Source organism: Pipra filicauda, unplaced genomic scaffold (genome assembly GCF_003945595.2).
Source record: "Pipra filicauda isolate LSUMZ 115617 unplaced genomic scaffold, ASM394559v2 scaffold30_size5312502_pilon, whole genome shotgun sequence".
Taxonomy (NCBI): domain Eukaryota; kingdom Metazoa; phylum Chordata; class Aves; order Passeriformes; family Pipridae; genus Pipra; species Pipra filicauda.
In genome coordinates, this window is record NW_024104432.1 from 2,081,192 (window position 1) to 2,107,856 (window position 26,665).

General features: G+C 37.5%; 1 protein-coding gene across 11 annotated transcripts in view; it reads right to left on the minus strand.

The window, feature by feature from the left end:
• GRIA4 (glutamate ionotropic receptor AMPA type subunit 4) overlaps positions 1 to 26,665 on the minus strand; it is a 221,067-nt gene that overhangs the window by 122,710 nt on the left and 71,692 nt on the right. For all 11 annotated transcript variants that reach the window (XM_027748373.2, XM_027748374.2, XM_039383436.1 and 8 more), the window contains exon 3: positions 24,750 to 24,989. In XM_027748373.2, coding sequence (XP_027604174.1) covers positions 24,750 to 24,989 — 240 coding nt within the window. The remainder of the gene's footprint in view (positions 1 to 24,749; positions 24,990 to 26,665) is intronic.

Consider the following 26,665-nt stretch of genomic DNA (forward strand, 5'->3'; position numbering starts at 1 on the left):
GCCTTCAAAGGGGATATTCCAGTTTTTCCTTTTAAAACCACAGCTGAGGCAGAGCTCTCTCAACTTAAAAATCAGCCAAAAGCAAAATTGCATTTTCTTTAACTTAGATACAGGTTCTTTGATTTACTCTCACAAAGTAATTTGTACATGAGCATGTTCTCAAATGAATGTCTGTTTCTAGCCAAGGAGGTAAAAAATTAATAGGAACATATCATAGCATCAGCTTTCTAGTTAATATTCTTCCACTCATTAACAATAAATAGCATTTTTTTTGCAGACTCTTGATGTGAACTACTGCTTGGGCTGTTCTGATTATTTATACTTGCACTACTTATTATTAGGATGTTGTTACAAAGCACTTTGTTGTGACATTGAAAATCTGCAAATATGTATCTACATTATGTGAAAAAAGAATTCCAGAGGGCAGACTTTGGTCTATTTAGAAGCCTGAATGACAGAGTTCCTTGGGAAGGAGTCCTGAAGGGCAAAGGAGTCTGGGAAGGTTGGAAATTCTTCAAGAAGGAAATCTTAAGGGCACAAGAGCAGGTTGTCCAAATGTGCTGAAAGATGAGCTCTCTGGAAGACCAGCTTGGCTGAGCAGAGAGATTTGGCTTGAACTCAGGGTAAAAAGGAGAGTTTATGACCTTTGGAAGAAGTGGTAGGCAACTCAGAAGGGCTACAAGAATGCTGTGAGGTTATGCAAGGAGAAAATTAGAAGGGCCAAGGCCCAACTAGAACTTAACCTGGCTACTGCTGCAAAAGACAATAAGAAATGTTTCTATAAATGCATTAGCAACAAAAGGAGGGATAAGGAGAATGTCCATCTTATATTGGATGCAGGGGAAAACACAATGACAAAGGCTGAGGCACTTAATGCCATCTTTGTCTGTTTTTATTAGTAAGACCAGTTGTTCACCAGGAATCCATTTCCTGAGCTGGAAGACAGGGATGGGGAGCAGAGTGAAGTCCTCATAATACAAGGGGAAATGGTCAGAGACCTGCCACACCACACAGACACACACAAGTCTATGGGATGAGATGGGATGCTCCCAAGGGTACTGAGAGTGCTGGTGTAAAAGCTCACTGAGCCACTTTCCATCATTTACCAGCAGTCTGGGCTAACTGGGGAGGTCCCAGCTGACTGGAGGTAGAGTACTAATCCCATAGTCTTCTGCTCTATGCAAGCCAGCCCACTTGCTCCCAACGCAATGGGCCCTAACTCGGAGAGTAGCCCAGCACCAATGTCCTGCTGCTGACAATGGCTCAGCAACTTTTTGAGCAAGAAATGAACCTGAGCCATGAAACAAATACTGATATGTATACAATTTACACAGTAATAAGCATGATTTTGCTGTTACTAAGAAAAGATTAAAGGCTTTTTATTGCCCTAACAGTGTAGGTATCTAGACTTGCCTAGACTTGGCCTGAGACAGTTTTAGCTTGTTTCAGATAATATTTAGCAGTCAGTTGACTATTGTCTAAATACATTAGCTTCAGTTCAGCTGTGTATAGCTGTATGGGACAGCACCTATTCCTAATAGTGATAGTGATAACATGGTGCTTCAGTATAGGGTGAACAGTCCATGAGTTAGAATAAAAGTGTAATGTAGAGAAGTACAGGTAGAGGTGAAGTGCAGATGCCTGACACTGTAATCAAAAATCACAGTGGTCAGTGGCTGGTCACTTAGTGAGGTGAAATGGCTGTCAAGGATATCAAAGAGAACAGAAAAAATGGATAAGACAGAATTGGAAACCAATGAAGAAAGACCAAGTGAGACAATCTGTGTCATAGCAGTTTGGTAATTAGCCAGTTTATCACAAGTATTACTTTTAGAGAAGTGCACAAATACTCTTTGCTAAGCAATGTGCATGTGTAAGATCTGATAAAGACATCAGAGATCTGTGAAAAAACTTGTTTTAAAACTTCACTGAAAGTGATTTTAGATATATATCTATGCCTTGTTACATTTGATGTATGGCATTTTTGAAGTACTAGAAAACAGAAGAATTTTTCTGCCTGTTTTATGATTTTTTTTTCCATTAGACACTAATTATTTGCTACAGTATTCACAGAACTTTTATTTCTGTAGTTCCAAAAATAAGATTCTATTTTTTTGTGGGTTTGGGGGTGATGGCCATCCTAATCATGGAAGACCCCTTATCATGGAAGAAGCCCCAAAATTTTCTATTATATGGATACTCTTTTTTTTCTTCTTCTTCTTCTACATATTTGAATAAGTTTTTCACTCTACAGTAAAAGAATTTGCAGCAACTTTGACTGTCACAGCACCAGATATACAAGTATCTTTCACACTGCTTAGGCAACATAATGACAAATGATACAGAAACACACACATCCTTCTTTCTACTATTTCTTCATTTACATTTATGATTTTATTGCTCCCAAACCCAATAATTTTAGATGTACAAAAAGTACCTTGATATCTGGTTTGAAGCCTTTGAATTTTCCAGTTTTCCACACAAACATTAGCTAGCTGTACTACCTCAATGGCATCACCTGAAAGTGAGTTTTACAAGCTAACAGCAAGAAACATGGGAGCTGCTCCCTTCAAGGAAACTTTATATGATTCAGCTTGAGAATCAGAATGAAATGTTGCTTCCCTGCAAAAACTAGATTTTCACTTTATGTTGTCATTAGTTTTAAAGACAATTTATTAGCTTTATGGTAGTTTTTCACTCAGGAGTTAAAGGTTCATTATTTCTTAGCATTTGTTTTGCTGAAATCTCTTCTCTTATGTAGCTTATCTTAGAGCTTTAAGACCTACTGTCAGCTGGGATAAATTACCACAGTCCTACCACACTGCATACAATTGGACAAATTATCCAAGAGGAATTTTAGCCAGAGAATTTTGAAAGACAGGCTTTGTATCACTGTATTTGAGAGACATTGCCATAATTTTTACTTTACAGCATATAATATTTGACACTGAACAAAACAAAGCCCAATCCATCCAGGATCCTACCCCTTACACTACACAGCACCTGCTGCTTCACAAAATGGCCAGAAAGCAGTTGCTATGCATACACTGTCTGTCACTTTTATTATACTCACTTTCAGATGCCATGACTTAAAATCTGACATTGTCAGATTGTCTTCCTGGTAACTGTTCTTCTTTGGCTCTACTAGTATAACTCAAGACATTGTTACTCATTGCAATCTCCAATTGATAACTGAAGTATGCTGCAGTTTTGCCTTCAGCAGTATCTTGTATAATTTTCATAATGTAATTTTAAAACTGTGTCCAAAATTTTTCAAAAGTTTTGAAATTATGACCTCTCCATGGCCATTTCAATCTACAGTATTTACAGATCTATAAATCTACCATTATCTTTGTTCATATGCACTCAAATGGAGAAAGAGAACACCTGGCCTCTTGTAACAATGGCTTTATTTATTCTCTTTCTTAGATTGCTTCTGTATTTCCTCTGATTCATTTCAAAGGCAATGAATAAAATCCAAAGCCATCTGTCCCTGGGTATTCTCTTGGTAGTTTCTTTCCCTCTAGTGAAACTTTGATAGTCCCACAGTTACCACATTTTACATTTGCCAATGTTTGGATTCATCCCACTAGGCATTTTCTGAGCCTAGGTCTCTGCTCCCTGAAGTTCTTCTTTGGATACTTTAAAACAGTCTTCTAAGTAATTTTCCATAGGAGTTTTTGATGCTTAAAATCCTCATTCTGTTGGCAGTTCTTTTGTAATCTTACCAAACCAAAATAATAGTTTGATATCCTTCTTTTGCTTTCTTTTCACTAAATTTATTGAAGTCTTATTGGCTATTAAAATTCTGTTATTGAGTGAATCTTTTGCTTTCTGCATTTTAAGCACTCAGAATTAAGTGTCAGTTTGCACTTTGTATCAGATTCTTTAGAATAGAAATGTAACGGTACTTTTTTGCTAAAGATCAGAACCAAGCATTAGATCTAATTTGCCAAGGACAAGGGACAGCAAGAAAAAGATAAATTAAATGTATTATTAAATTTTATTAGCATCAGATAGTAACTTGCAGTGTTCACTATTAACCAAATATAATAATTATACCAACTTTTATGCACGTAAAGTTGAGGGCAGATAGAACAGTTTGAAAGAAATACCAGAAATTAAAGTCAACATTGATGTGTTTAACCCAAAGTCATCCATACTTCATTAACTAAAGAATTAAATATGTCACTAGTTATTGAAATTTGCAATATCTTGATCTGCAAATAAAGAAAATTTCAGGCAGTCTCTGGCATACATTTCTCCAATTTGTCTTCTACCAGGCAGACTTTGTCAGCATTTTCAGAGACATACACTTTCCTTTACAAAAAGGCAAAATACTGTGTTCCAATCATTTAACTGAAAATATCTTTGCAAAAGATCTTCACATCCAGTAAGATTTTTTTTTACTTTTCCAGTTTTTTCTCTGCATAAGAGCAGTGGCTAACAATGGCTCTACCTTCCTTCAGCATTAAAAAAAGAATAAAAATCAATTGCTTATAGGCCACTACTATTTTTATTTCATTCAAGCAGTGTCATAGTCCATAAAGAAATAATCCGTCACTGCTATATATTTTCTTCACAGCTATGACAATAAATTCCTCATTTTGTGCTCATCTTACCCCAGGTAGCTCCACTGACTTTGCTGGAGTTACTCCTGATTTTCATCACTGTCAGTGAAAGCTGAATCAAGCTGAAAAGGCACAGTGTGTGCACTCTATGAAGTGCATCTCTGAATCACAAAGTATTTTAAAAGATTTCTTCCTCTTATTGTATTAATTGAAAAACAATTCAGCTAGGACTTAATTTTCAGCCCTAAATGGTCATTTTAATTTAGAAGGACAAGACATGCACATATATTAGTCATGCATTGAAAAGCTTTCACATTTGTAGTGTTGCTATTAACTCATTGCTTACTGTGTCTTGTTTTGATTGATAGGAGCTGCTCTAAATTTCTTGTCCCAAAAACCAGTGGCAGACCAAACCTAATCCTAAAATGGAAAGATTATGCTCCATAAAATATAAACAGGAATAAGAAAATTCACCATAAATATTTATGTGTTTGTACTCGCAGTTTGCTGTTTTTACAAATCCATTATGTCTCACTAGAGTTCTTTAATATATTATTTTACTCTCAAATATCCTATTTGAAAATTTAAGTATATGTACGATTCAAAGTAAAGCCAAGCTAAATTCATAGATTGTCATTTACAATACAATAATTCATGTGGAAAAAGGAGAGGTAATAAGAAGATATATACTTCTATTTAGATGAGACTAGAATTTCAGTGTTTTAAGAGGTAACATTGACCATCACCATATGAAGGTCAATACTCACCAAATGTATTGTAAACCTCAATAGGCTGAAGAATGAGGAATTAATATATAAGGCCTTGTATTTTCATAATCATTTATGATAAATAATTAAATGCAAAACCAGTGTAGTGTTTTAATTCAGACCAATAATATTTCACTTTCCATTTGCACTCATTCTAATAGATATCATTACTATTCAAGTCTATGGAGATAAAACAGATGTGAAGCATCACACAGAAAAGAGGCCTGTTCTCAGCTTGAGTTAGACAAGTCACACTAAGCCGATGTGAAATTCTAAGGAGTACTTCTGTTTGCAGATACAGGGCACAATAAAATTTAAAGCACAGATATGCATGTGTAGATATGCATGTGCACACTTACGTAGGCACACACCTACTCGTGCACACATATGTATACGTGTACTTTTGTAATGGTAAGTGAAAGAATCCGTGGGCTATATCCTAAGTCTGTGAAACCAGCCCTCCCTCAGTGGGGATTCCCTTACTTAAGGTTAGCAAAACCTGCAAGCTCCTGGCACACTAGTCATGTCTGAAGGGAGCCTTGGGAACCATCCTTCCGAGGATAAATGCATAAACGCCTCTTTTGTTGCTTTTGATGACAGTTGTGAATCTAGTCCTCTTATAGAGTTACAATCATTTTTAAAAGCTAAAGGATGGAAACAGTTTATTGATGTGGCCACCACGTATTTATTACTATAGATTTTTAAAATATAAGTATATAAATCTATCTTCTTTGTCAAAGACTCCCCGTCAGCTCTCATATAAAGAAGACAGGAAATAACAATGCTGAATTGAAATACTTATTTCAATTATTACCTGGACAGTAAGCTACTCCGCCTTGTAACGCACACTGTACCATTTTTGCTCACAGCCAGTAAGAGCTCAGTGTGCCCAACACAGTAATGTCCTCTCCTTGTGCTTAGACTGTAGGATGCCAGAGGGAAAGATGTTTGCTCAGGGCGCAGAAATGCCATCCCAAACATCTCACCAAGTTTTGCCAAGGGTGACTCTGAGTACCTCTTGCTGGAAATGCAAAAGGCAAATTCACCAGTTATTCCAAGCTGGTACAGGCATTTGCTTCTTCTGTCCAGGTTATAAAAATTCTGACAGCTAGGCAAAGAAGGCACCAAGGTTCTGACAAAAATATCTCTCATTTACAGGAATATTATTATCTAAAAGATAAGAAGAAGTCAAAGAGAATAAGGGAGTAGGGGATAATCACAATGAATTAAAATATTAGCAATTGTAGATTTCATAGGATCTTTTGCAGGGGTTTTATTTTTGGGGTTCATTTGTTGGGGGTTTTTTGGTAGGATCTTGTTAACCAAAGTTTAGATAAGCAAAACAAGATCTAAAAATAATTGTTTGTTAGTAAAAAAAATGTATGAAACTAATAATAAAAAAAAAGGGATTTAAAGATAACAATATATACTTGGATTTCTGTTTTGTCCCCTAATTTCTGAGCCACTGTAGTGTTTGGGGTCACAAACATTTTTCTACAATGGAGGATAGAAATTTCCTTTTTTATATTTCCTTTTCAGACAGAAAGGAGTGCTGAGAGCTTCACAAAACCACCTGGCTCTTCGAGCAAGAGACTCAAGGTAGAAAACACTCATTATTGTTAGCTTTGCAATAAAGTCACATGGTTTTGCAGTATGGGGTGAGATGAAGGGCTATGAAGTCAAGAAAAAATAGGTTTGACTACAGCAAGCTAAAATGAGAACTGACTGTTTAAGAGCTCACGACAGCCTCCAAGGAAATCCATCTTGCCATGCCATGTAACTAGTTGTGGCAAAAAAAAAGATCAATTTTTTTTTCTTGTTTATAGCAATGTTTATCAAATTGTAATGTTACAGATTTAGTCATTGGACACTATATGGATCAGACACTAGTTTGCATTGTTTTTAACACCACGATCCGAAAGAAGCAAGGAACAGTAACCTGGAAAAAATACCTGACAGCATTAAACAGCTTTAAGGCTTCAGGTCCCATTAAAAGGCCTCAGGTCGTATTCTTCATATTGGACAACCTGATTTCAGGGAGCTATGTGTAAATCCATCTAATAGGATTTTTAGTTAAGTAGGTCAAATTTTATAACTTCAGTCTCTGCCAGAGAGTGGATTTTTCTTTACAAGTCAGATAACTTTTAGGCCTTCAGAAACTGTCTCTTCACTACAAATGGAGCAGAGAACCAGAAGGAATTTAGTGGCTTGTCCCAGGCAGCTCTTTCAGACATATCAATTTGTCGTATTAAGGTATTAACAGTGAAATAGATGGAAGACGGTCCTGCGGAACCAGGTGCCTCAAACTACGCGACCCTTTCTGGCCAGGACAAAGACGACATGTGGGACTTCACCTAAAAAGATGTTTTCTTTCTCTCACACTTCCACATCAGGGCTTTAAGCAGCACCTGAAGTCAGTTCATTACCAATGAGCACTGTTATCATCAAAGCCAATGCGGTATAACCCCTTACTAATAAAAGCAGTGGTTATATGATGTGGTAAAAAGGGAATGTGATGTGGTATATATATGCAGCTCACATGGTGAGGGCAGAATAAGGCCAAGGTACAGCCACTGACAGGTGAATGACAAAGTATTAGAGCATGTTTGCACTTCTATAAAGAAGTTTGCTTTTTACCACACTACCAGTAAAAGCTGTCTCAGAATTGCCACGCTGGTGTTTAGGGATGCCCTCGCAAACAGTTAGTGTTGTCCTTCCCAAACAGTAGATAGAAGATGTAGACTGCAGAAATGCAAACAAAAAGCTTCAGGACTGTTGCCTCAAAGCCTTCATGCCCAGGGGAAAACCAAAAGCACTGCAGAGAGCTGGAGATAAGCAGAGGATGCCATCCAAATATGAAATAAAGTTTATGATTGACATGTGTGATAGAAAGACAGGAGAGAAGGGAGGGGAGAAGATTACAGTGTACCAGGTTATGCTTGTTCCCCAGAGCACTGGGAAAGTATAACACTCAGCCAAAGCAAGCCACCAGTAGCTGCAACAGGAATGAAAGGTGCTAGGAAATAGGTGCCACAGCTGACTGGAGCATGATCCACTCCTTTGCTCCTGCTTTGCACACCACCATGCAGCTTGCAGAGCTCTCTGGAGACTAAAGGCCAAGTTTTCCTACTGACACAAAAATGAAACACTTTTTTGAAACCTAAAAGGAATGCTTGTCAGCACTTCTTGAAGGTGTGGTACTAACTAAGCACAGCTATCCCAAAGCATCTTCCATTTTTGACAGTTCATCTTGATGCTCTAAGATCTTTGATTCTGCTTCCAAATGGAGCAAAAAGGATGAAACAAGATGAAAGAAAGAGACAGGAGTTAAGCCCACATTGCAGTGGAAAATTACTGCTGAAGATACAGTACCCATGTACACTGCAGATATTATCAGGTATGATTCAGGTTTAGTAGTTTCTCCCTCTTAGTTTAACCCCCACTCAAACCCTTCAGTTATTTCAACTCCTCTGTTTTCAAGTCTGAAAATCAAAAGCTCTACTCCAAAACATGGATGTTCACAGAGGAGACAATGCCAACTATGGCCCGATGTGCTGCCCAGCACATGCACACACAGGGCTGAGCCCAGCCCAGGGCTCCCCTCCAAGGGTGGTGTGGGCCTGAGGCTGCACTGCCTCACATGCAACACCATGGAGAAGCTGTGAGGACACGAACCACGCTGCCCTTTCCCAGCTGCCTTCACGGGCACAAGGGGAAGGCTGTGGCCACTCGCCAGGTTTGGCTGGAGTCCATCCACTTTGCACCAGCTGAGCAGCATGACATGGACTGTAAAATCTGGCCTAAAGGTTTTTAAACGTTTAGAGCTGCAAAGGTAAAAGGGTAGTCTGAATAAATGGTGTGGCCCACCCTGACACACTTCTCAGCTCTGAGGGTATAAGAGATACTTCTTATTATCCGAGACGGGAGCTGAAAAATGACATCATACTGGAGGAATAGGACACAGGGGTTACTTTAGAGATGATTCAGATCTTGTTATTAATTCTTTCTACTTGGCAGAATGTTTAAAAACTGGCAAGGGAGCATTAGCATTGCTGGCAGAGCATCTTTACAGCTGCACAGGTAGAGAGAAGGCAGAAAGAAGCTCTTTCCAGCCTGATGAGGGGGGATAGGGAGCAGGAAAGAGTACTGGCCTCACATCCTAACGACAAAATCATGTGACAAAAATCAACAGAGGGTCGGTTAAAAAACAAACAAGAGTTTTATCCTAGAAGGTTGGCACAAGGTAACTGAAGCATGTCATATTTTGGTATTTGGCCTTTCTACAAAGCAGATGTCTTTTTCACAGGTCAGCCAGAGAGGGTGAACAATTGCTTCAATGGCTAGAAAAATGCTGAGAGAAAGAGAAAACAACTGGAGATGATCCAATGTATAGTAAGTATTTCATAAGTGTATGTGTAAGAAGGAGAAATAATCTTCTTCACAGTTTTTTTAGCAGGTGTTTAGCCTTTTTGGCATTGCCAGCAATATTTTGTAGCTACACAGCAGACATGCAGAATAAAATTCCCTTTCACACTTGCAAAAAATAATTACCCCTTATGTGACTTACAGCTGCTCCAGTCATTCATTGCTGATGTCCTTCTTCTCCAAATCAACACTAGGAAAGTATTGCTGCTTCTGGAATTTACTAAGAAAACTGAATAATCTCCAAGTTGTCTCTTTAAGAGAGTGACCAGGGTGCTACATTTGCTTTCTTTAAAAGGAAGATACTTTCCTACGAACACAAATAGAAAAATCTTGGAGGAAACAGTATGTCGTGTTTTGATGCTAAGGTGACAGGCACAGTTTAAAAAGCCCAAAAAAGACAAGAATCAGTGCACAAGTAAAATTAAAACACTCCCTTTGCTCCCTAACAAATTTTACTCCTGCAAAGGATTTTGTTTCCCTTTTGATAGGCAGAGAGGTGTGAGGACATCTGCAAGGACAAGGTCAAAGCCACTGGAAGCCAATGTTTTCTCACTGCAGCTGAGGTGAACCCCTCCCTGAAGTAACTGAAGTAGCTCAGGTCAGTATCCACCTTCGAGATAACCAATTCCCTGCGTAATAGCTTGAAAGTAGCTCCACAAAGATACCAACTGCTGAAAAAAAGGGTATCTGAGCTCTTACTGTGGACAAAACTGACATTAGACCTGCCCCAGTACTACAACTTCCTGTGAGGACACATGGATTCATAAATCCTGAATGAGCACAGAGTATAGGATATTTCCCGGGGAACAGAAAAACTACATAACATTAGACATTTAAACTCAGTGGCCCAATTCCCTGGCAGTGCAGGATGCTGTCAGTAGGTTATGTTCAGCTGCTCTGTCTAAGGATCTGAGCCCACATTTCCTTACACGTGAAAATGTTTCTCACATCTATGATGAATCCACTAACTGCACTTTCTGTTATCCTGATTTCCACATTTACTAGAACCATTTTATCTTCAAAAGAAATTAAAATATTCTTTAAAATATTGTACCCTTTTTTAGTTAGCTTGGATTTGATGTGAACTGTGTTTTTTAATAAAATCATATCACTTTATGCTAAAATAAATAATAAAATGGCAGAGAAATACACTGTATTTCATTTGGGTCCATTAGGCCAGCAATCCTGCAAGTGGAATGGACACTTCACACCAGCAATATTTTCTAGTGATCTCTAACCTCATTAGGCATTCTCACTACACCCAGAAGAGTAGTGTAAATAAAATACACTGTTTTCTGATGAGCTTTGATGAGCAGATGTTCAGAGTTTTTGTTGATTCATGTCTGGGATGTTTTTAAAACTTTTCTGCTTGTGTTCCATTTCCTGTTGAGGGAATTCAGAATGACCCAGATGAAAAGAGACAATTGTGACTGTGTCTGCCTGGATGTCGCCCAGGCCAGCAGCTGTGTGGTGGCCACCACAACGTGCCTGACTTGCGGGAGAAGAAATTATGTAATTCGGCATTTAGGCTACTTGTGAATTCATCTTTTGGTACAGACAAAATACTGCACCTCTATGCATTTCCTATTATCACTCGTCTGGTAGCCTGGAAGTGCATTTGAGGATACAAGATAATGCACTTGGTGAACCTCTCTTTTTGCCGCTTGGTGATTCATGCATTTTTAGCAGCGATAAAGAAAGTAAATCAAAACTGTAATTCTTTCTCTTTCTGAAATGATTTAAATTTAAAAAAAACCCAGTCAATATCTGGTTGTTGGGGCTTTTTTCATTTTTTCATGTCATTCAAACTGGAATACTGATGTATTAAAAGGATTGATAGTTATTTGTTCATCCTGGAGACAAAACTGCAATTTTTTTCTCTATGGCAGCCACAGACATAGACTATTACATAGGGTAAGTCTTATTACATAGGGTTTTTTTAAATTTTCAAGCTAAAAATCTTGATCTGTGATAACTGTGAATAGCAGAGATAAAAACAGGTGGCAGTGGGATGCTCCCAGATTCTCAAATAATGTATAAGAACTGAAAATTAATCAAGCTTACTGGACTGTACTGATAGAAACAGGAAAGTGTGGCAAAGGGAGTAGAAGAAGTTGTAGAAAAAAGCCAATGTTAAGCGATCAAGGAGGAAAAGCAAAGCAGAATCAAGTCAATAAATCTGGGCAAATATGTGAAAGCAGGAATGCAGAGGTCGATCCAGAGGTGATTCACAAGATAATGCAGTTGAAAATAGTTTAACTTCCCTGCAGCGTGGAAATGTGAGCAACAAAATAGCTGAGTTGAGTTTTGGAAGGCCCTACCAAACAGGGTTTTCAGCAGCAACCAAAGATAAAGTTGCTTCAGTTCTATACAGAGTGTATGATGCAGACATGGGATTCAGAACCCATAAGTGGATATTCTGATACAGAGGAGAAAGAAAGTTTCTCTTCTCACAAGGGGAAATGAACAGATCATGAAGAAGAAGGATGCATCAAGTGGGGGTTTTTGAGGGATGTTTCACAGGACAATAGAAGTCCTGTGCAGAAAGGCACACTGTGAACGTCACTCTTGGCTTCGAAACAGAGATTTTCATTCTGCCTCAAGATCAAGAGCATGTAGTTGCATTAGGAAATACCTGGCAGAATGCTTTGCTTATTTAAGCAGAATTTGGATGTGAAATCAATCTAGCACAAGGCAAAAACAAAAAGATATATACAATGACTTGCTGGTATTTTAAAACTTTTTTTAAGAAAAACTTCAGAAGAAGGATATTCTTTTCTCAGTAAAACAATTATTTGATATAATTAGCTGGGACATTTTCCCTCAAACTGTTTCTTTCAAAAATAAATATCAAAACACTTTCCATGGAAAAACGCTGGTTTAGATGAGTTTCTTGTTTTGAATAGTTTTGAAACAAAATAATGGAGACATTGAGACATACTAGCTGAAGATTGTAAAAGCAGTCTGGTTTTAATATAATGTTTAATAAGAATGAAAATATAAATTAAAAAGAAAATATAATCTAAAATTACTGCTAGAAGATTTTTCAGTGGTATTATCTGAACTTGTCAGACAAGATTTTTGATATTTAAATGACTTCAGCTGTTCTGCATCCAGAAGAAGCTAGGAGATATAAATATTATTAGACATATATATTTATATATATATACACATATGTATATATATAAACAAAATGACAAAAAGCCATCCACACCCTCAATACAAACAAAAGGAGATCCCCCACAAAAATAATTTAAAGGTCTGCGATTTGGGTAGTCATTTGTTTTTAAGGGTAAGGTTCATGACCTGTTTTGTACTCTAAATGCAAACTCTGTTTATAAGGTAATTTTGGCAAAGCAGCCTTATTTCACTATCAATAGTTAAAGATTCTTAAGAGTACTTTGAGTAATTTAGACCTATTTGAAACTATCCTTATCCTATTACATAAAGGACAGTACTTTGTTTTTTACAGGAAGGATTTATTTGAATACAGAGATAGCATAATATTTTGTTTTTACCAAGTTACTAACAAAGCAAACTGCTTCGTTTCCACTTGATTTAATTCATATATATAAAATCATTTTATAAAAGCATCTGCAAACACATTTCTCTGGTATGAGGGACTTTTTTAAAATATTGATCATTATCTTTCTGTATTTAAGACTTGTTTATTATGTGTATGTACACTCAAAATTTTTTATTTAGTTTTCTTATTCTGAACTCTTTACAGAGGAGAATTAGCTCCAATACCTTTTATGAAATGAAAGCATCTACACAGGATCTTCCAAAGCTAACTGTCCCATGCTGATTTGACTCTTCCTTAGGGGAGGGATGGTTTAGGATAGAAGTCCTTACTCCCAGGACAGTTTCTTTCTTTTTTTTCCCAGTGATGGATTAACATAAAATGCGTATTTGTTATAAGGACCTAGACTAGCAGCCAGTTTTGCATTCACAACCCTTCTCTTTGGTGACACTTTCATCCTTTATGCACAGACCTGAAAACTACATTAAATGTTCTGCTTGCCATTTGTAGCACAAGTCACACTGGAACAAAATGTATGTCCCTCGTCCAAAGGAAAACTTCCTGCTGCATCCAGGTGTGCATTAATATTAAAACCCACCAAGGTAGTAGTACAAAAGAGGGATTTTAAGACCTCAGGATTAAAGGACCCTTTGGTAAATCTCTTTCCAATTTCAAAATTCTAAATACCTCAAACATGCATTGCAATTTTGGTAGCTGTAAATGCTATTATCTGTAAATACTAGTGCAGGAAATTCCCTGTACAGAGGCAGAAATAGCAGCTGTAGTACTGTGATAAGTAGTCAATCATTTTAAAAGGATCTCTATAATTCAACTACTCCTTTTGGAATTGACCAAAGATAAATTATTTGTATAAATATGTATGCAAATAGGATTCAGCTGTAATTTACGAGGGAAACGCCTAAAATACATTTCACTTACAAGCAAAATGCATCTCAGAATAGTGAATATCTGAATATGTTGAAATATGCATTCTTTACAGAAGCAGAAAATGATAGAATGACAGTTCAATCAACCAAATCAAGAATGTGCAACTCCAGAAATGCCTCTGAATATAAACAGAGATTTATTCTTATGCAGAATTACCTTGACTTCATGCTCCAGCTCTGGAGAAGTAAGTCACACTACATAAGGGATAAATGTCTCACAAAATATGTCAGAGGGATCATGAAGAATAAAATCAGTCTTATACATTTTGATTCTTTTTTTAAACAAGGGTATAAATAACAGAATAGTAGGTTTTGATATTTGTAAGTCTATATTTTGTTTATTTTTATTTTTAAAAAGCCTTCTTTATAGTTGGAACATTCATCTACACATAGATAACGTTCTCAAAAGACAAGCTAATTTTTCTAACTAAAAACGCATTTAAAAACAAATTGGCACAAGTATTTGTTTTACATTCAGTATTAAACTGGCACTATGTCTGGTCTCTGGCAGCATTGACTATACTCCCCTTTGTTTGCTACCACTCTGTGCTCCAGCACTGAAGCCAACACCTGTGGCCATATAAAAGGCTATGTACAGCAGCTGCAGGACTCGGATGTCCATACTGAAAGAAATTTCTAAAGCATAAGCATTTGGATGTGTGGCTGGCTTCCTTGTCTGAGTCTTTTCAAGGCCTTCTTTGGAGGTCCACGCTGCTGGATGTTGTATCTATCAAATGTCTGCAGTGTTACTACTGACCAATGAGTAGTGGTGACATAGGAAAGCCTCAGACTTAGAAAAGATGCTCTTGGTTATGCTGATGTAAGGCTGCCACAGTCCCTTCACTGAAAATAGCTTTTAGAAGGTTCTGTCAATTACGATACCACTGATGTAGATATATGTAAGGAAGGACAGAGTCTACCCTTAAGATTAATATGAAAGCTAAATATCAGTGAATCACAACACAAATTTCTGCGTAATAACTTGTTCTCTGGAAGTAACTTGTTTAATTCACGGAAAAGATGAATACAAGGCCAATTAGTATGCGTATAAACCACCTCCTCTTATTTGGGACCAAATAATAATAAAATCAATTTTTAAAGCATGCAGTTCCTAACACGCAGTATTCAGACCTTTCATTATGGCTCACCTGTATGTGGCAAGTAACTAAAATTGCTACTCATTACATACTCAATATGTACTCACATACTCAGGTACAGCACATACACAGAAATGTGCTCAGAGTTGCTTTCTGTAAAGCAGAAAGCAACTGAACTTAACTGTGCTATGCAGACAATCTAGAGGAAAAAAACCAACACAGCGGCTTTTTTTTCAGAAAAAATGGTATAAAGTTACTTCCTTTCTTAACAGCAGTATAATGTCCTTGTATGGAAAACCTCTTAAATAAATGGGAAGAGATATTCAGAATTACGGACCACACTGCCCTGCTCTCAAGTAAATAGAGCTAAAAAACAGCTAAAAATATGTTTCCATTTAAAGGAATACGTTACATATGCAGGTAACAACAAATTAGCTATTTGTGCCAGGTTCTGTAAATGCAATTCTCTGATATTATTAGAACAAGCCAATGGAAGTAGTAATGTTATTTACATTAGAATGTTGGAATATAAAAGCATATAGAAGTTAAAAGCATACTCTTGAGTTACACATGTGCAAAACTGAGATAAATGCTACTAAGAAAAGAATTTAGTTCTAAGGATTCTACAACACTCTCACAAACAAATCATTTAAAGGGCAAAGCTGATTCACTGTCATGGCAACTTAAAAAGCAATATTTAAAATATCATGAGTCTCTTGTCTTCTCCATGGTATCCACTAACTCAGAGTAAGGAAAGCAAATTCTTCAGATCAGGAATATAATGAGCAGCAGCTTATTTAAGGTTTTCTGATTTATATATTTCTATGACATTCACATATTAGGCTGCACTCCATATTCTGAGTGTTTAGCTAGATGACCAAACACACAGAAAAGTTCTGATGCAGCTTAGTTTGATCCACATCTTACATGGACTATCAAAGTCAAGCGACTCATCTGTATACTTGATGATCAGCTTTTGATTTCAAAACCCATGTTTTCTGTTAATTTCAACCTTGATCTAATGTTCAATCATTTCAACCAAGAAGAAGAGCGCTTCTACTTAATAAAGCAATCCAAAAGCTCTTGGAAGATTTTTCACATATAGTGAATTAAATGATGACCCTTCTGGTTTACCATTACTGCTTCTCTTTGGTGGTAAGAAAAGGGGAAGGTGGAAAGTCACGGTATCATTACTGATGCTGATGTTAGGATTCAGTCATATTTTAGTTTCACGTGTGCGTTTACTACCTATATTTTCAAGCTGCTACCACCTGCTGAGAAGATGAGGACAGCTGGCATGTTGCTGGTATAATTATTAATGATCTAACACTGGCAAAACAAAATCTGCTTCAAACCAATTACTGATGAATAACGTATATTACTCTATTTCATTAAAAACATGGAATTTACTGTTATGGAGTACAGACAGCAGCAGATCATATGTCAGAATTAGTACAGTTTTCTAACCTCACTGATATTTGATAAAGCATTTTTTTCTCTATGTTTTGTGTATCAGTTCAGATTGGCCTGTGCAAAATTACAATATGACTTTGGTAAATAACAAACACAGTGGTAATGGGATCCTAATATGTATGACATGATTCACTGCCCATGTAGAGTGTTCGTTGAAGACAAACAGCTTTTTATCAAATCTAGTGAGTATTTTTTCCTACAACACAAGTGCCATCCTACTCCTGGGATGTATCTGGGCTACTGCAACTCCAAACCAGTTTGACCACTGTACTTAATCGATCTACTCTGAAATAGGTTAACAGCTGATATAGTGAAAGAACATGATTTTGACCTCAAGAATTGTAAAGACATAAAATATGAAAAAGTTCAAACTTATGGACCAGATGTTACAGAAGTCTAATAAACACTATGAGACCAGGTATTGGATGCTGTTTGTTTTCTGGAATACAAAATATCAATATTTCTGCAATGTCATGATAGCACTGATCTTTATTTCATAAAGATTTGGGACATAACTGCATGATGCAGGTAAAAACCTTTCATTTTTAGTGGGCACAGTCATGAACTTATGTTTCTCTTTTATTGTCTGACATTTTGCCAAAGGTCAGTAGGACAAAAAATCCTTATTGTGGGAATCCTTCCAAATTCTTCCCAGTGATTGTAATGAAAAGGAGACCAAGACCAACTGGATGACTGCGACTGAACAAAGCCAGATTCCCAACATAATCTTTACAACTCAGCACATAGCTTGTTTCTCAGGATTACCTGAAACACCCTGTGACATTCTAGCAGTTTAAGGCAAGAGCAATGCAAGTTTGGGCTTAACATTGCTATGCAGAAAACAATAACTAAAGAGTACTTGGTGTCAAAATAATTTTTTTCAGTATTATGTTGTACATTCACCTGCAATTTGCTTTTTTATTAGAAACACTTTGTCCTTGTAAATTATTTCACAAATAAGAGGCTTGAATCAGTATTTTTATGCAGATAAATGTGGAGGTTATATATTTATATTACTACTGGTTTTAGTAAGATTAGTTCTTTCAACTGAGGTATTGAAATAACTGTACAACTTGCTATTTTATTACCACTTTTTTCATTATTGAGACATTGACAAATTTGTTCAAAAGTGTAGTAAAAATGTCAAATAAAGCTTGATCTAGGGCCAATTCTTTCATTGCCTAAATGCTCAGCTAATGGTAACTTAACTTACTGAGTGTAAAATCAGGTTGAAGGACTATGACTACCATATTACACTTATAGTCCTTCAACCTGATTTTACAGTGTTTATACCTAGATCACTTAGAATGTTTTTGATCTGGGTTTTGAATAACAGAACCTACTAAATGTTTTACAAAGGCTATATAATTGAATAGCAATAATATATTATTGAAAGTCGCTCAATAGTAGAAAATTATTTTTTCAGTTTCCCAACTACTGTAAAGAAGCCATTCCAAATTTCCCAGAGAAATCATGAAAATTACATGAATATAAATCCTGAGGGGATGGACATAAGAGATCATCTGGGGTGGATGTAGCAAAGCAGATTGCCACTGCAGATATTTACTAACCTCTCCTTTAATACCTCTAGTGGTAACAATCTTACTCTAGTGGTAAGAATATCATCAGCTTATTCAAACCTTATTGAAACATTTTTTCCTAGTAACACTTTAAATATGTCTATATAATTCTATTTCTTGCCTTGATCTCAGTGGGTACAAAGAGTTGATCTTTGCTCCTTAATTGTCCCAGAATTAAAAAAAAAAACACCAATAAATCTCAATTTGTAAAGCTTTTTCTTACAGGCCATGTTTGGGTTTTTTTAAAAACATTCTTCCTCTCCTCTGGACCCTTGAAACATATCTGTATGTGGTGGTCAGTGACTACAGTGCCATGCCAGCAATGGATATCTGATCCTTGTGTCGTGCTTATACCAAAGGCCGTTGATATAACTGAGAACAGTACCTGGTGCTTTCTAAGGGCTAGGGAAAAGTGGTGGGACACACTGCTGCCATCAAGTTGTCCTCTATGTGTCTTGTTCACTTGATCACATTCTATTTATTCAGCTTACTGAAAATTTTTGATGTTTTCTTTCGCAGTGGAAATCTCAACATGTGACAAAGCAGCATAGCCAGCAATATGAAGAGAGAGCTTTCTTTTCAGCTTTCATTTCTCACATGAACATTCTTTTTCTATATTTCAAAGTAACAGCTACTTTATTGGAAACAATATAGCTTTCTGTACCTACATTATTCTTATGGATCACCAGCTCCTGAAACATTTCCCACCATACTAGTGCTGAGACAGTTACTCCGCACTTTGTATTTGTACCTTTGACTCTTCCCTACTTTGTTTATCCTTTGTACCACCTTCATCACATTTCACCTTCTTGATCTATCTATTTAACAGGATCACTTTGAACCCTTAACCAGTCTTATATCATACCTTGGCCAGGTTGGGTCCCCACCAAAGCCATTCTCTGTGCTGTCATGCAAATTCAAAGACAAATCCCTTGCACCTCACCAGAGACCAGTTCTTACTTTTGAAATGTGTAATTAGTAAAAAATTTGGGGTTATGGTTTCTGCTTTTAAAATTGCCATGCTATAGTTGAACCTCTATTTTCTTTTTTTTTTTTTTTTTTCTTTCTGTGAGAATGTCAGTCCTGAGGCAATATCACTGGAGTTACTAATCATGGATACAACCAAACCTAATGCTTACTGCTGGGCCAGCTACTCTTCCAAATGAGAAAATTAGATTAGCCTGATAAACTGATTATAAATAAACAACTCCATAATATCCCTCAATATAAGAGGGAGAGCTTTACATTTCCTGCACCATTTTTTGCCTTCTCCAGACATTTCCTGTTCTCACCTGGGACTGATCTATCCTCCACAGGTCCTTAGAGACAACCTAGAGATTGTTACACTGGGTACTGTAGGATTAATTCTAACAGGCCACCAGGACTTGCCAGGTTTAGATTGTCATAGAACAGAACAGTTTCAACTTTAAAGGAGTTGCTATAAAAACACTATCCAGAAATATGGGAAAATTAAATTTACCTTTTGCACAGGAGGTGAATTTTTCTCACCTGCAACCAGGACTGAGTTGGTTTTATGAACATGTAATTACAACAAGCAACAGAAAAAAAAAAGCATTAACAAGGCACATAGACAGGGTCACATGTGATCCCTAATTTCTAGAGAATATAACTATTTTACAGTCCTTGCCTCTAGTGAACCAACTGTTAGGCCAGCTGGTAGTTCTACTCTTTGTGCTACCGCTCTTTATCACAGTCAGGGGTTGAAAACCCTTGCTGGGAAACACAGCTGAGTTCAAATGGATGCTGAAATCTTGTGAAAACAGTTTCCAGCTTGCTGGCTGCCATCCTCCCTCATCTTCCATGTGTCCCATGCTGCTCTACAGCCCCTGTAGCACTCCACTCTGGGATCCCTTAGCTCTGGGTAATCTCTGCAGTTTTACTAGCAACTTCAGCCATTTCAGGTCTCACTAAAGTTGCACACAGTGTGGAAAACTAACACTGACCTCTTGTAGGCTTGATTCTTGCACCTCTCAATTCTATATTTCATATTGGCAATGGTAGGGTAATGTTTGGACTTGATGACCTTAAGGGTTTTTTCAATCTAAATGATTCTATGATTTTATTCTTTAAAAGCTTCTCACACCTCTCCAGCCTTCTGTGGTTTCAGGGTCCAAATTTTTCTTTCTGGTGCCAGAAAATGTTGTTGTCAACTATCAAAATCATACAGTAGGCACACTTGTGCCAGGTCAAAAATCCCATGGATTTGTAGATACACAGCTTCCTTTAATTGTATGCCTCTTTTTAAACTAAATACCTCTCAAACACAATAAAGCAACGTATATAAACTGAATGTTCTTCTGGTGTACTCATTTGTTTCTTTCACTTAATTCCCTTTAGAGGTCACATCAAATATTAACTGAACACTTCTCCCACCCTGGACTTCCCTTTCCTCTGGGTATCTCAAGGAGGCATAGTTTTCATTTCAGCCCTTTCCTACTATGCTTTGCATAACTCGGTGTTCTACAGTGTGCTTTTTCCCTGTTCTGTCTGTGTTCCTGGCACTTTGCTGTTAATATTAATTGTATTAAGCACCGGGTCATAATTAAACCTTTTTATGGAAGGAGGGCAAGAGAAAGAGGAATGTATTGAAATAAAAGTACCCTTCAGGCTTTAGCTTCCGGTGTCACTCTCTCCTTGCTCACTTTCCCCTGTTAAATAATGAGCTGAATTTTCCTTCATCTTTCTCTTAGGTCTAATGCCTTTTGAAAAACCTGTTCTCCTTTTCTGTAATGTCCCCTGCTAGATCCAATTAATTTTGTATTTTTGCCATTCTTCCTAGTATCTGCATCCTGTCACAGGACAGTGATTTTCCAGACTGTGAGTTTGGCAGAACATCAGAAAGGAAGGTTTAACATAATAGCTGAAGTCACCACCTCATCAGAGTTTGTGAGGTCCAAGACTACTATATGGTGTAAATTCCAGTGCAGTAAGTGGGAACAACGTGGAGAGATGTGACAAAAGTGCATTCCTGACCTGAAATGAAATGTTAACATACATGCTCCCAGTGGTAAAGAGTTGAATGGAATGATACAGCAGAGAAACCTAACTCAGTAATAGTACTTAATTCTTCAACCCCTAAGAGCAAGCAGTAATTGTATGCAACCAAACCAAGAAACAAGGAGGATGGAAAAGCTCCAGGAGAGCAGGTCTGAAAACAACATGCACTTGCCCACCACTGCTGATGAAGGTTTGCCTAAGTTAATTTCATCATACTGCCTTCTGCCAAGGATTTCTGCCTTTTACAGTACTGATAGCTGCTAAATACTGCCTTCTTCACAGACACCTACTGTGTTGGGCTGGAATCTATGCATATTGCTTACCTTCCCCCATAAGAGCTTATTCATAGCTTCCCAGTCAAGCTGCAGGCCCAGTAACAAAACCAAAAGCCTGAGGGGATTCACCTTCCTTCAATTTGCTTTGAGGGGGCTGCTCAGAGAGACAGGGAGACTGTCATCTGGCATGTAAAGGAAGGATCTCTGGCAAAAATCTGGACAAGGTTAATTTCAGGCCTCACTGACAAAGACCCTATGACTCAACATAATGATTTTTTTTTCTTTTTCTAGTTACTCTGAGAGTAAGAGATGATGCTTACTTTTTTTATCATATCTCAAGTCCACATTTAAATTTTCTCGTGTAAATGTAGTGAAAATTTATTCAGCAGTTATGTGTCTTTATATTAATCTTAATACCAAAAGATGCATTGAATCTTTTCTCCTGCATTAAACTGCATCACAAGACCTATTTAGAATTTGAGAGACTATCCAATGTAGCACCCTGTGGGATGATGGATAGAGTTAAACCTAGAGGAAATTCAGAATTTTAAGGTAAAAAGCAGCTGCAGCTCCCTGATGGACTGAGGTTGACATGCTCCCCAGTACAATGATAAACATCTGCTCACAGAAACAGAACGGAATGTGGAACAAAGTGGAGGCTATGTGGCCCCCCTCCATTCTAATCCCAACAGAATGGGAGAACACTGTGGTACTGAGACCATACAGTATCTGTCTGATAAGGGAGAATCAAGATGTTCTGCTGTTGAAAGCAAAAATCATGTCGAACCCCCTCCTCAGGTATCAAACCACGACCACTGCTCCCCCATTAAATACACCAATCAGAAATAAGTTATTTACGACTAGAGACACTCAAACTCCACCCAAACATAAAGAAAATAGTATAAAAGTAAGTTGGGGATAGGGGGAAAGTGTGAGAAGACCTCCACCAAAACTGCTGGGATCAGTCAATAGGCTGAGCCCATCTTCTCTCCCCTAAGAAGGACATCTTGGGTGAGAAATATACTCTATGCGTGTTAAATGCTGCTTTTTGGAGTAGAGCTTTTGCTTGTGCTCACCCCACAGCATATTAGTTAGATTGCTTCATATCAGAGCTTGTGCTTGCTTTATGTATGTATCAGTAGATTGCTTTAAAACGTATTTTTGCAGTAGACACTATCACCGACAACCTTCGAACCTCATTAATCTGTTACAATTTGTATTAATAAGAAGTGTTACTCTGTAAACTGTTCCTTGCAGTTGCCAGCAGTGGAAAACACCAGTTGCAGGACGCCCTGAGGGGTCTTGGCTCTGTTGAGTTCCCCCTAACAAGGAAGGTTGAGGTACCCTCTGATCTTGCAAATCTGTTGGCAAAGGGTCTCATTACGAGATGCTGACAGACTGTTGGGCACCAGGGTCTCGACTCTACCGAGGATACTGACAGACAAAAATCTAAACTCCCACTTTTCACATGACACACCTCCTGCATCCAAGCTGGCAAATGTCATCTCTTTATCAAAGACACGCTGATGAGTTCAGAGTTGCTGAGTTCAGTGCCATAAGAATCATTTATTAACCATGCTGCTATAGACTGCATTTTGAAACTGTCCTTGGTGTGATATCTCATGCTTAAAAATGATGTCTCAATTTAATTAGGGGTGTGAATTTGGATGAGAAAGGTTGTGCACTCCTTCTCCTAACAATTTCCTGAACTTGTAGGACCACATCTGTAATTATGTGCTTGTTTTCTTTTTACCAATAACTATATCTTGAGTAGAAATACTTTTAGATTCCACTACATTTTTCTCTTTCCAGTTATCTAATCCCAGAACTTCCTTTATAGGTCCAGCAAGAATTAAAAAAATATTTAGTTTAAAAACAACAAACAATTATGGAACAATATAAACTTCTTCCTTCCATATTAATTTTGTTTTAAATTCAGGTATTTAGGCAGTATATCAAGCTAAAAACTTGCTAAAATTTAGTGCTTGTAGATATGAGAAAATTGACTTCTATAGCCGTACTCAAATAATTAAACAGATTGAGTTAGGTTAACGTAATTCCCTCTTTCTACTGTAGAGTAATTATACTGGAATAAAGCCACTTTAATTCCAGAATATACTGTCCACATGGGAAACTATATTGAAACAGCTGTAGTAAAATAATTATTTGACTACAGCTATGCCGCTTGCTTCCCCCCTGAAAGCAAGTCATCAACATAAAAATCTTGCCTCTTTCACAGAAGCTCAGCTATGTTGGCTCAATCCTATTCCATAAACAAAGGCAGAAGGCTTTGCCAGCAGAACAAACACACAACTTGGAGTACAGATTTTACCTCTCAATTCCTCACTGAGTGGTGAGGTGTAGTAACGCACTTGTAGTTTTTTACCATTTTACCAGTTCTGAGATGCTCTGGGATGTGGAATGGAGACTGTGGATAGAGAGTGTACCCTTTTCTGTAATGAACTATGTATTTTATAAAAGTGTAGTCCAGCACAGAGAGAACTCCAGATGAAAGGAGTAGAAGATAGGCTACTGCAGCACTCTCTCCCTCTGCTGGCCTGTGGATACCTCATGCCTGGCAGGTATTGCCTCTTGCCCCCACTACTCTGACACAGCATGAGGGTAGACCCTTTCTGTGCCTTGACCTTCCAAAGTTTGGAAGTCCCACAGGCTCACTCGCATCTCAGCTTACACCAGATGCAGAGAAGTGGTTGTTCCTCTCTATTTCTTTGTACTGCTGTCACTTACAAAGTGAGTTGAAGAGTGAACAGTGCTGTAAAATTCTGCTTATTGAACTGTGTCTTTGTTTCACTAACATTAGTTAAGATGTTTTAGTATTCTAGACTTAAAGCACAGGCTTTGGCTGGTCGATTACATACTGTGTACATGCAATATCTAATTTTTGCAGAGAAAGGAATTCTAGCTTCAGCCACACAGCTACACAGTCAGAGGTATTTCACCTCAAAGGCCCCTTAAAATTTGACTCCCCAAGCTCTCAATGGGACATAAAAATTCACAGCTCTTGCAAAAGCCATTTGAACAATAAAGATAAGAAAGCTGGGTCACAACTTACCTCGGTCCGTGTCATACAGGAAAACAAAGCGGTTCCATTCATAATGATCCAGCAAGCTCAGGAGGGCTCCCCGCAGGGACGGCCGCAGCTGCAGCACAAACTGACTCTCACCCTCTGTGGGGAAACTTGGCGTGATGAGGGAGATGTGCAAGGCGCTGCAGAATGAGGTCAAGGTATGTACTGATCTCTTATCATATAGTCCAAAAATGGCAAAAACTCCTCTAGAATACTGGGAGCAAACTGAAAGAAATGAAAAACCAAACAAACAAGAGTTTAAGTCGTGACAGAATACGTTAACCTGTACTTACACATTCCAACATCCCCAAATTTTTAATTTGAAGATTTCCAGTTCTGCCTGTATAGCTAAATTCAATTTTCACATGTGTTTTGTTCTGGAAACCAATAAATGAATAGCTAAGTAACACTCTGTGTGTGACCTTTGGGTCCCATTCATAGAATGTTACAGTATCTAGAATTTTTGTTCTAAAATAAAATATAAATATGATGTATTTTTGCATTCAACATATGCCGTTTTAACCACAGCTCTGCATATTATCAGACATTAAGCATTTCCATTGGCTTAAACCAAAAAGTGTTTACATTCTAAAATCATAAAAAAAAGTTACTGACCTTGTAAGTGAAATTTGGACATTTCGAATTGTAAAAATGTAGAACCTTTGCTCCCTTTTAAGCAGGAAGCCCTTGTGGTACATTAAAACTTCTAGAGACATTGAGTAAAAACCTAGTTCATTAATAATCTCCTTGACTTTAAGAGGGCAGTTGAAGTAATAGTAAGTTAGTGTGAGCAGAATTTTGCCCCAAACCTTTTATTTCTGCTCTGTGTTAATCTCAAAACCAGAAAACAATTTACCTGAATATATATTCTGAGTTTTGATTTGCTCTTGGAGTCATTTAAGACATGGAGAAAGACTTTTATTGATCTCATCAGACTGGATAAGGACTTTACTGATCTATGCACATAAAAGAAGGCATAAAATCCTGCCTTTCTAATTCATGAAGGGTCTAATGAAAAACATCCCATTTTTTTTGAAGCACAAAAGAAGTTATTAAAAACTGTGTGATCATTAATAGTGTTACCTATTCCAGAATCACAGAAAATGGAGAAAGGAATAATCCATCTCGGGATCATTGTATCCATTTTCTCCTAAGTATGTATTTCCTATGCTCTCCTCTTCCAGATCCTCTCTTCTCACAATGCATTCTTTCACATACCCTAACCATGGGAAAACTTAAGACACACCCTTTTAACTAGATGATGGCCTCCTCTCTTCTAGCCTGGAGGTCACAGCCATCCTGTGATTGCAGCACAGTGAGGGTACAGTGCACACACCATTAGCAAATTCAAATCAGTTCAGCTTTAATTCTTTCATTTTACATTTACTGCATAAAGAGTTAAAAATACAATTGGTGCACTTCTCTCCTAAGATTTGGGTGATTTACCCAGTTCCGATGCCAGAACGGGAGCAAGTGGTTTGATGGTAGTTTTGGATTTTATATGCTGCTCCAGTGTTATGGGCCCCATCCTAAGGATTTTCATAGCCAGATTACATATAAATAAAGCTTTTTCAAAAGCTTTCCTTTCCCTAAGTTCACCTTTAATATATTGAAACACACCTCTTACAAATCCTCTTAGTATTTTCTTTGTTGGACCATACAACACACATTCCCTTAGACCCATCAAATAATTGGCTTGCCATTCCACTAATCATCTCAGGAAGCATTGTTCTGTCTTTCCCAGCTTCATCTCATCTTGCTTGAATACAGATGACTGACATATTGAGAGTTTCAGTTGAAGGTTTTCTGCTTCTTTATACATTACTTCCCCATCTCTACCATATTTCTGCTGACTTATCCTACTAGGACATTGCGTTTTTCTAAAGCTGCACCTCGGTGTG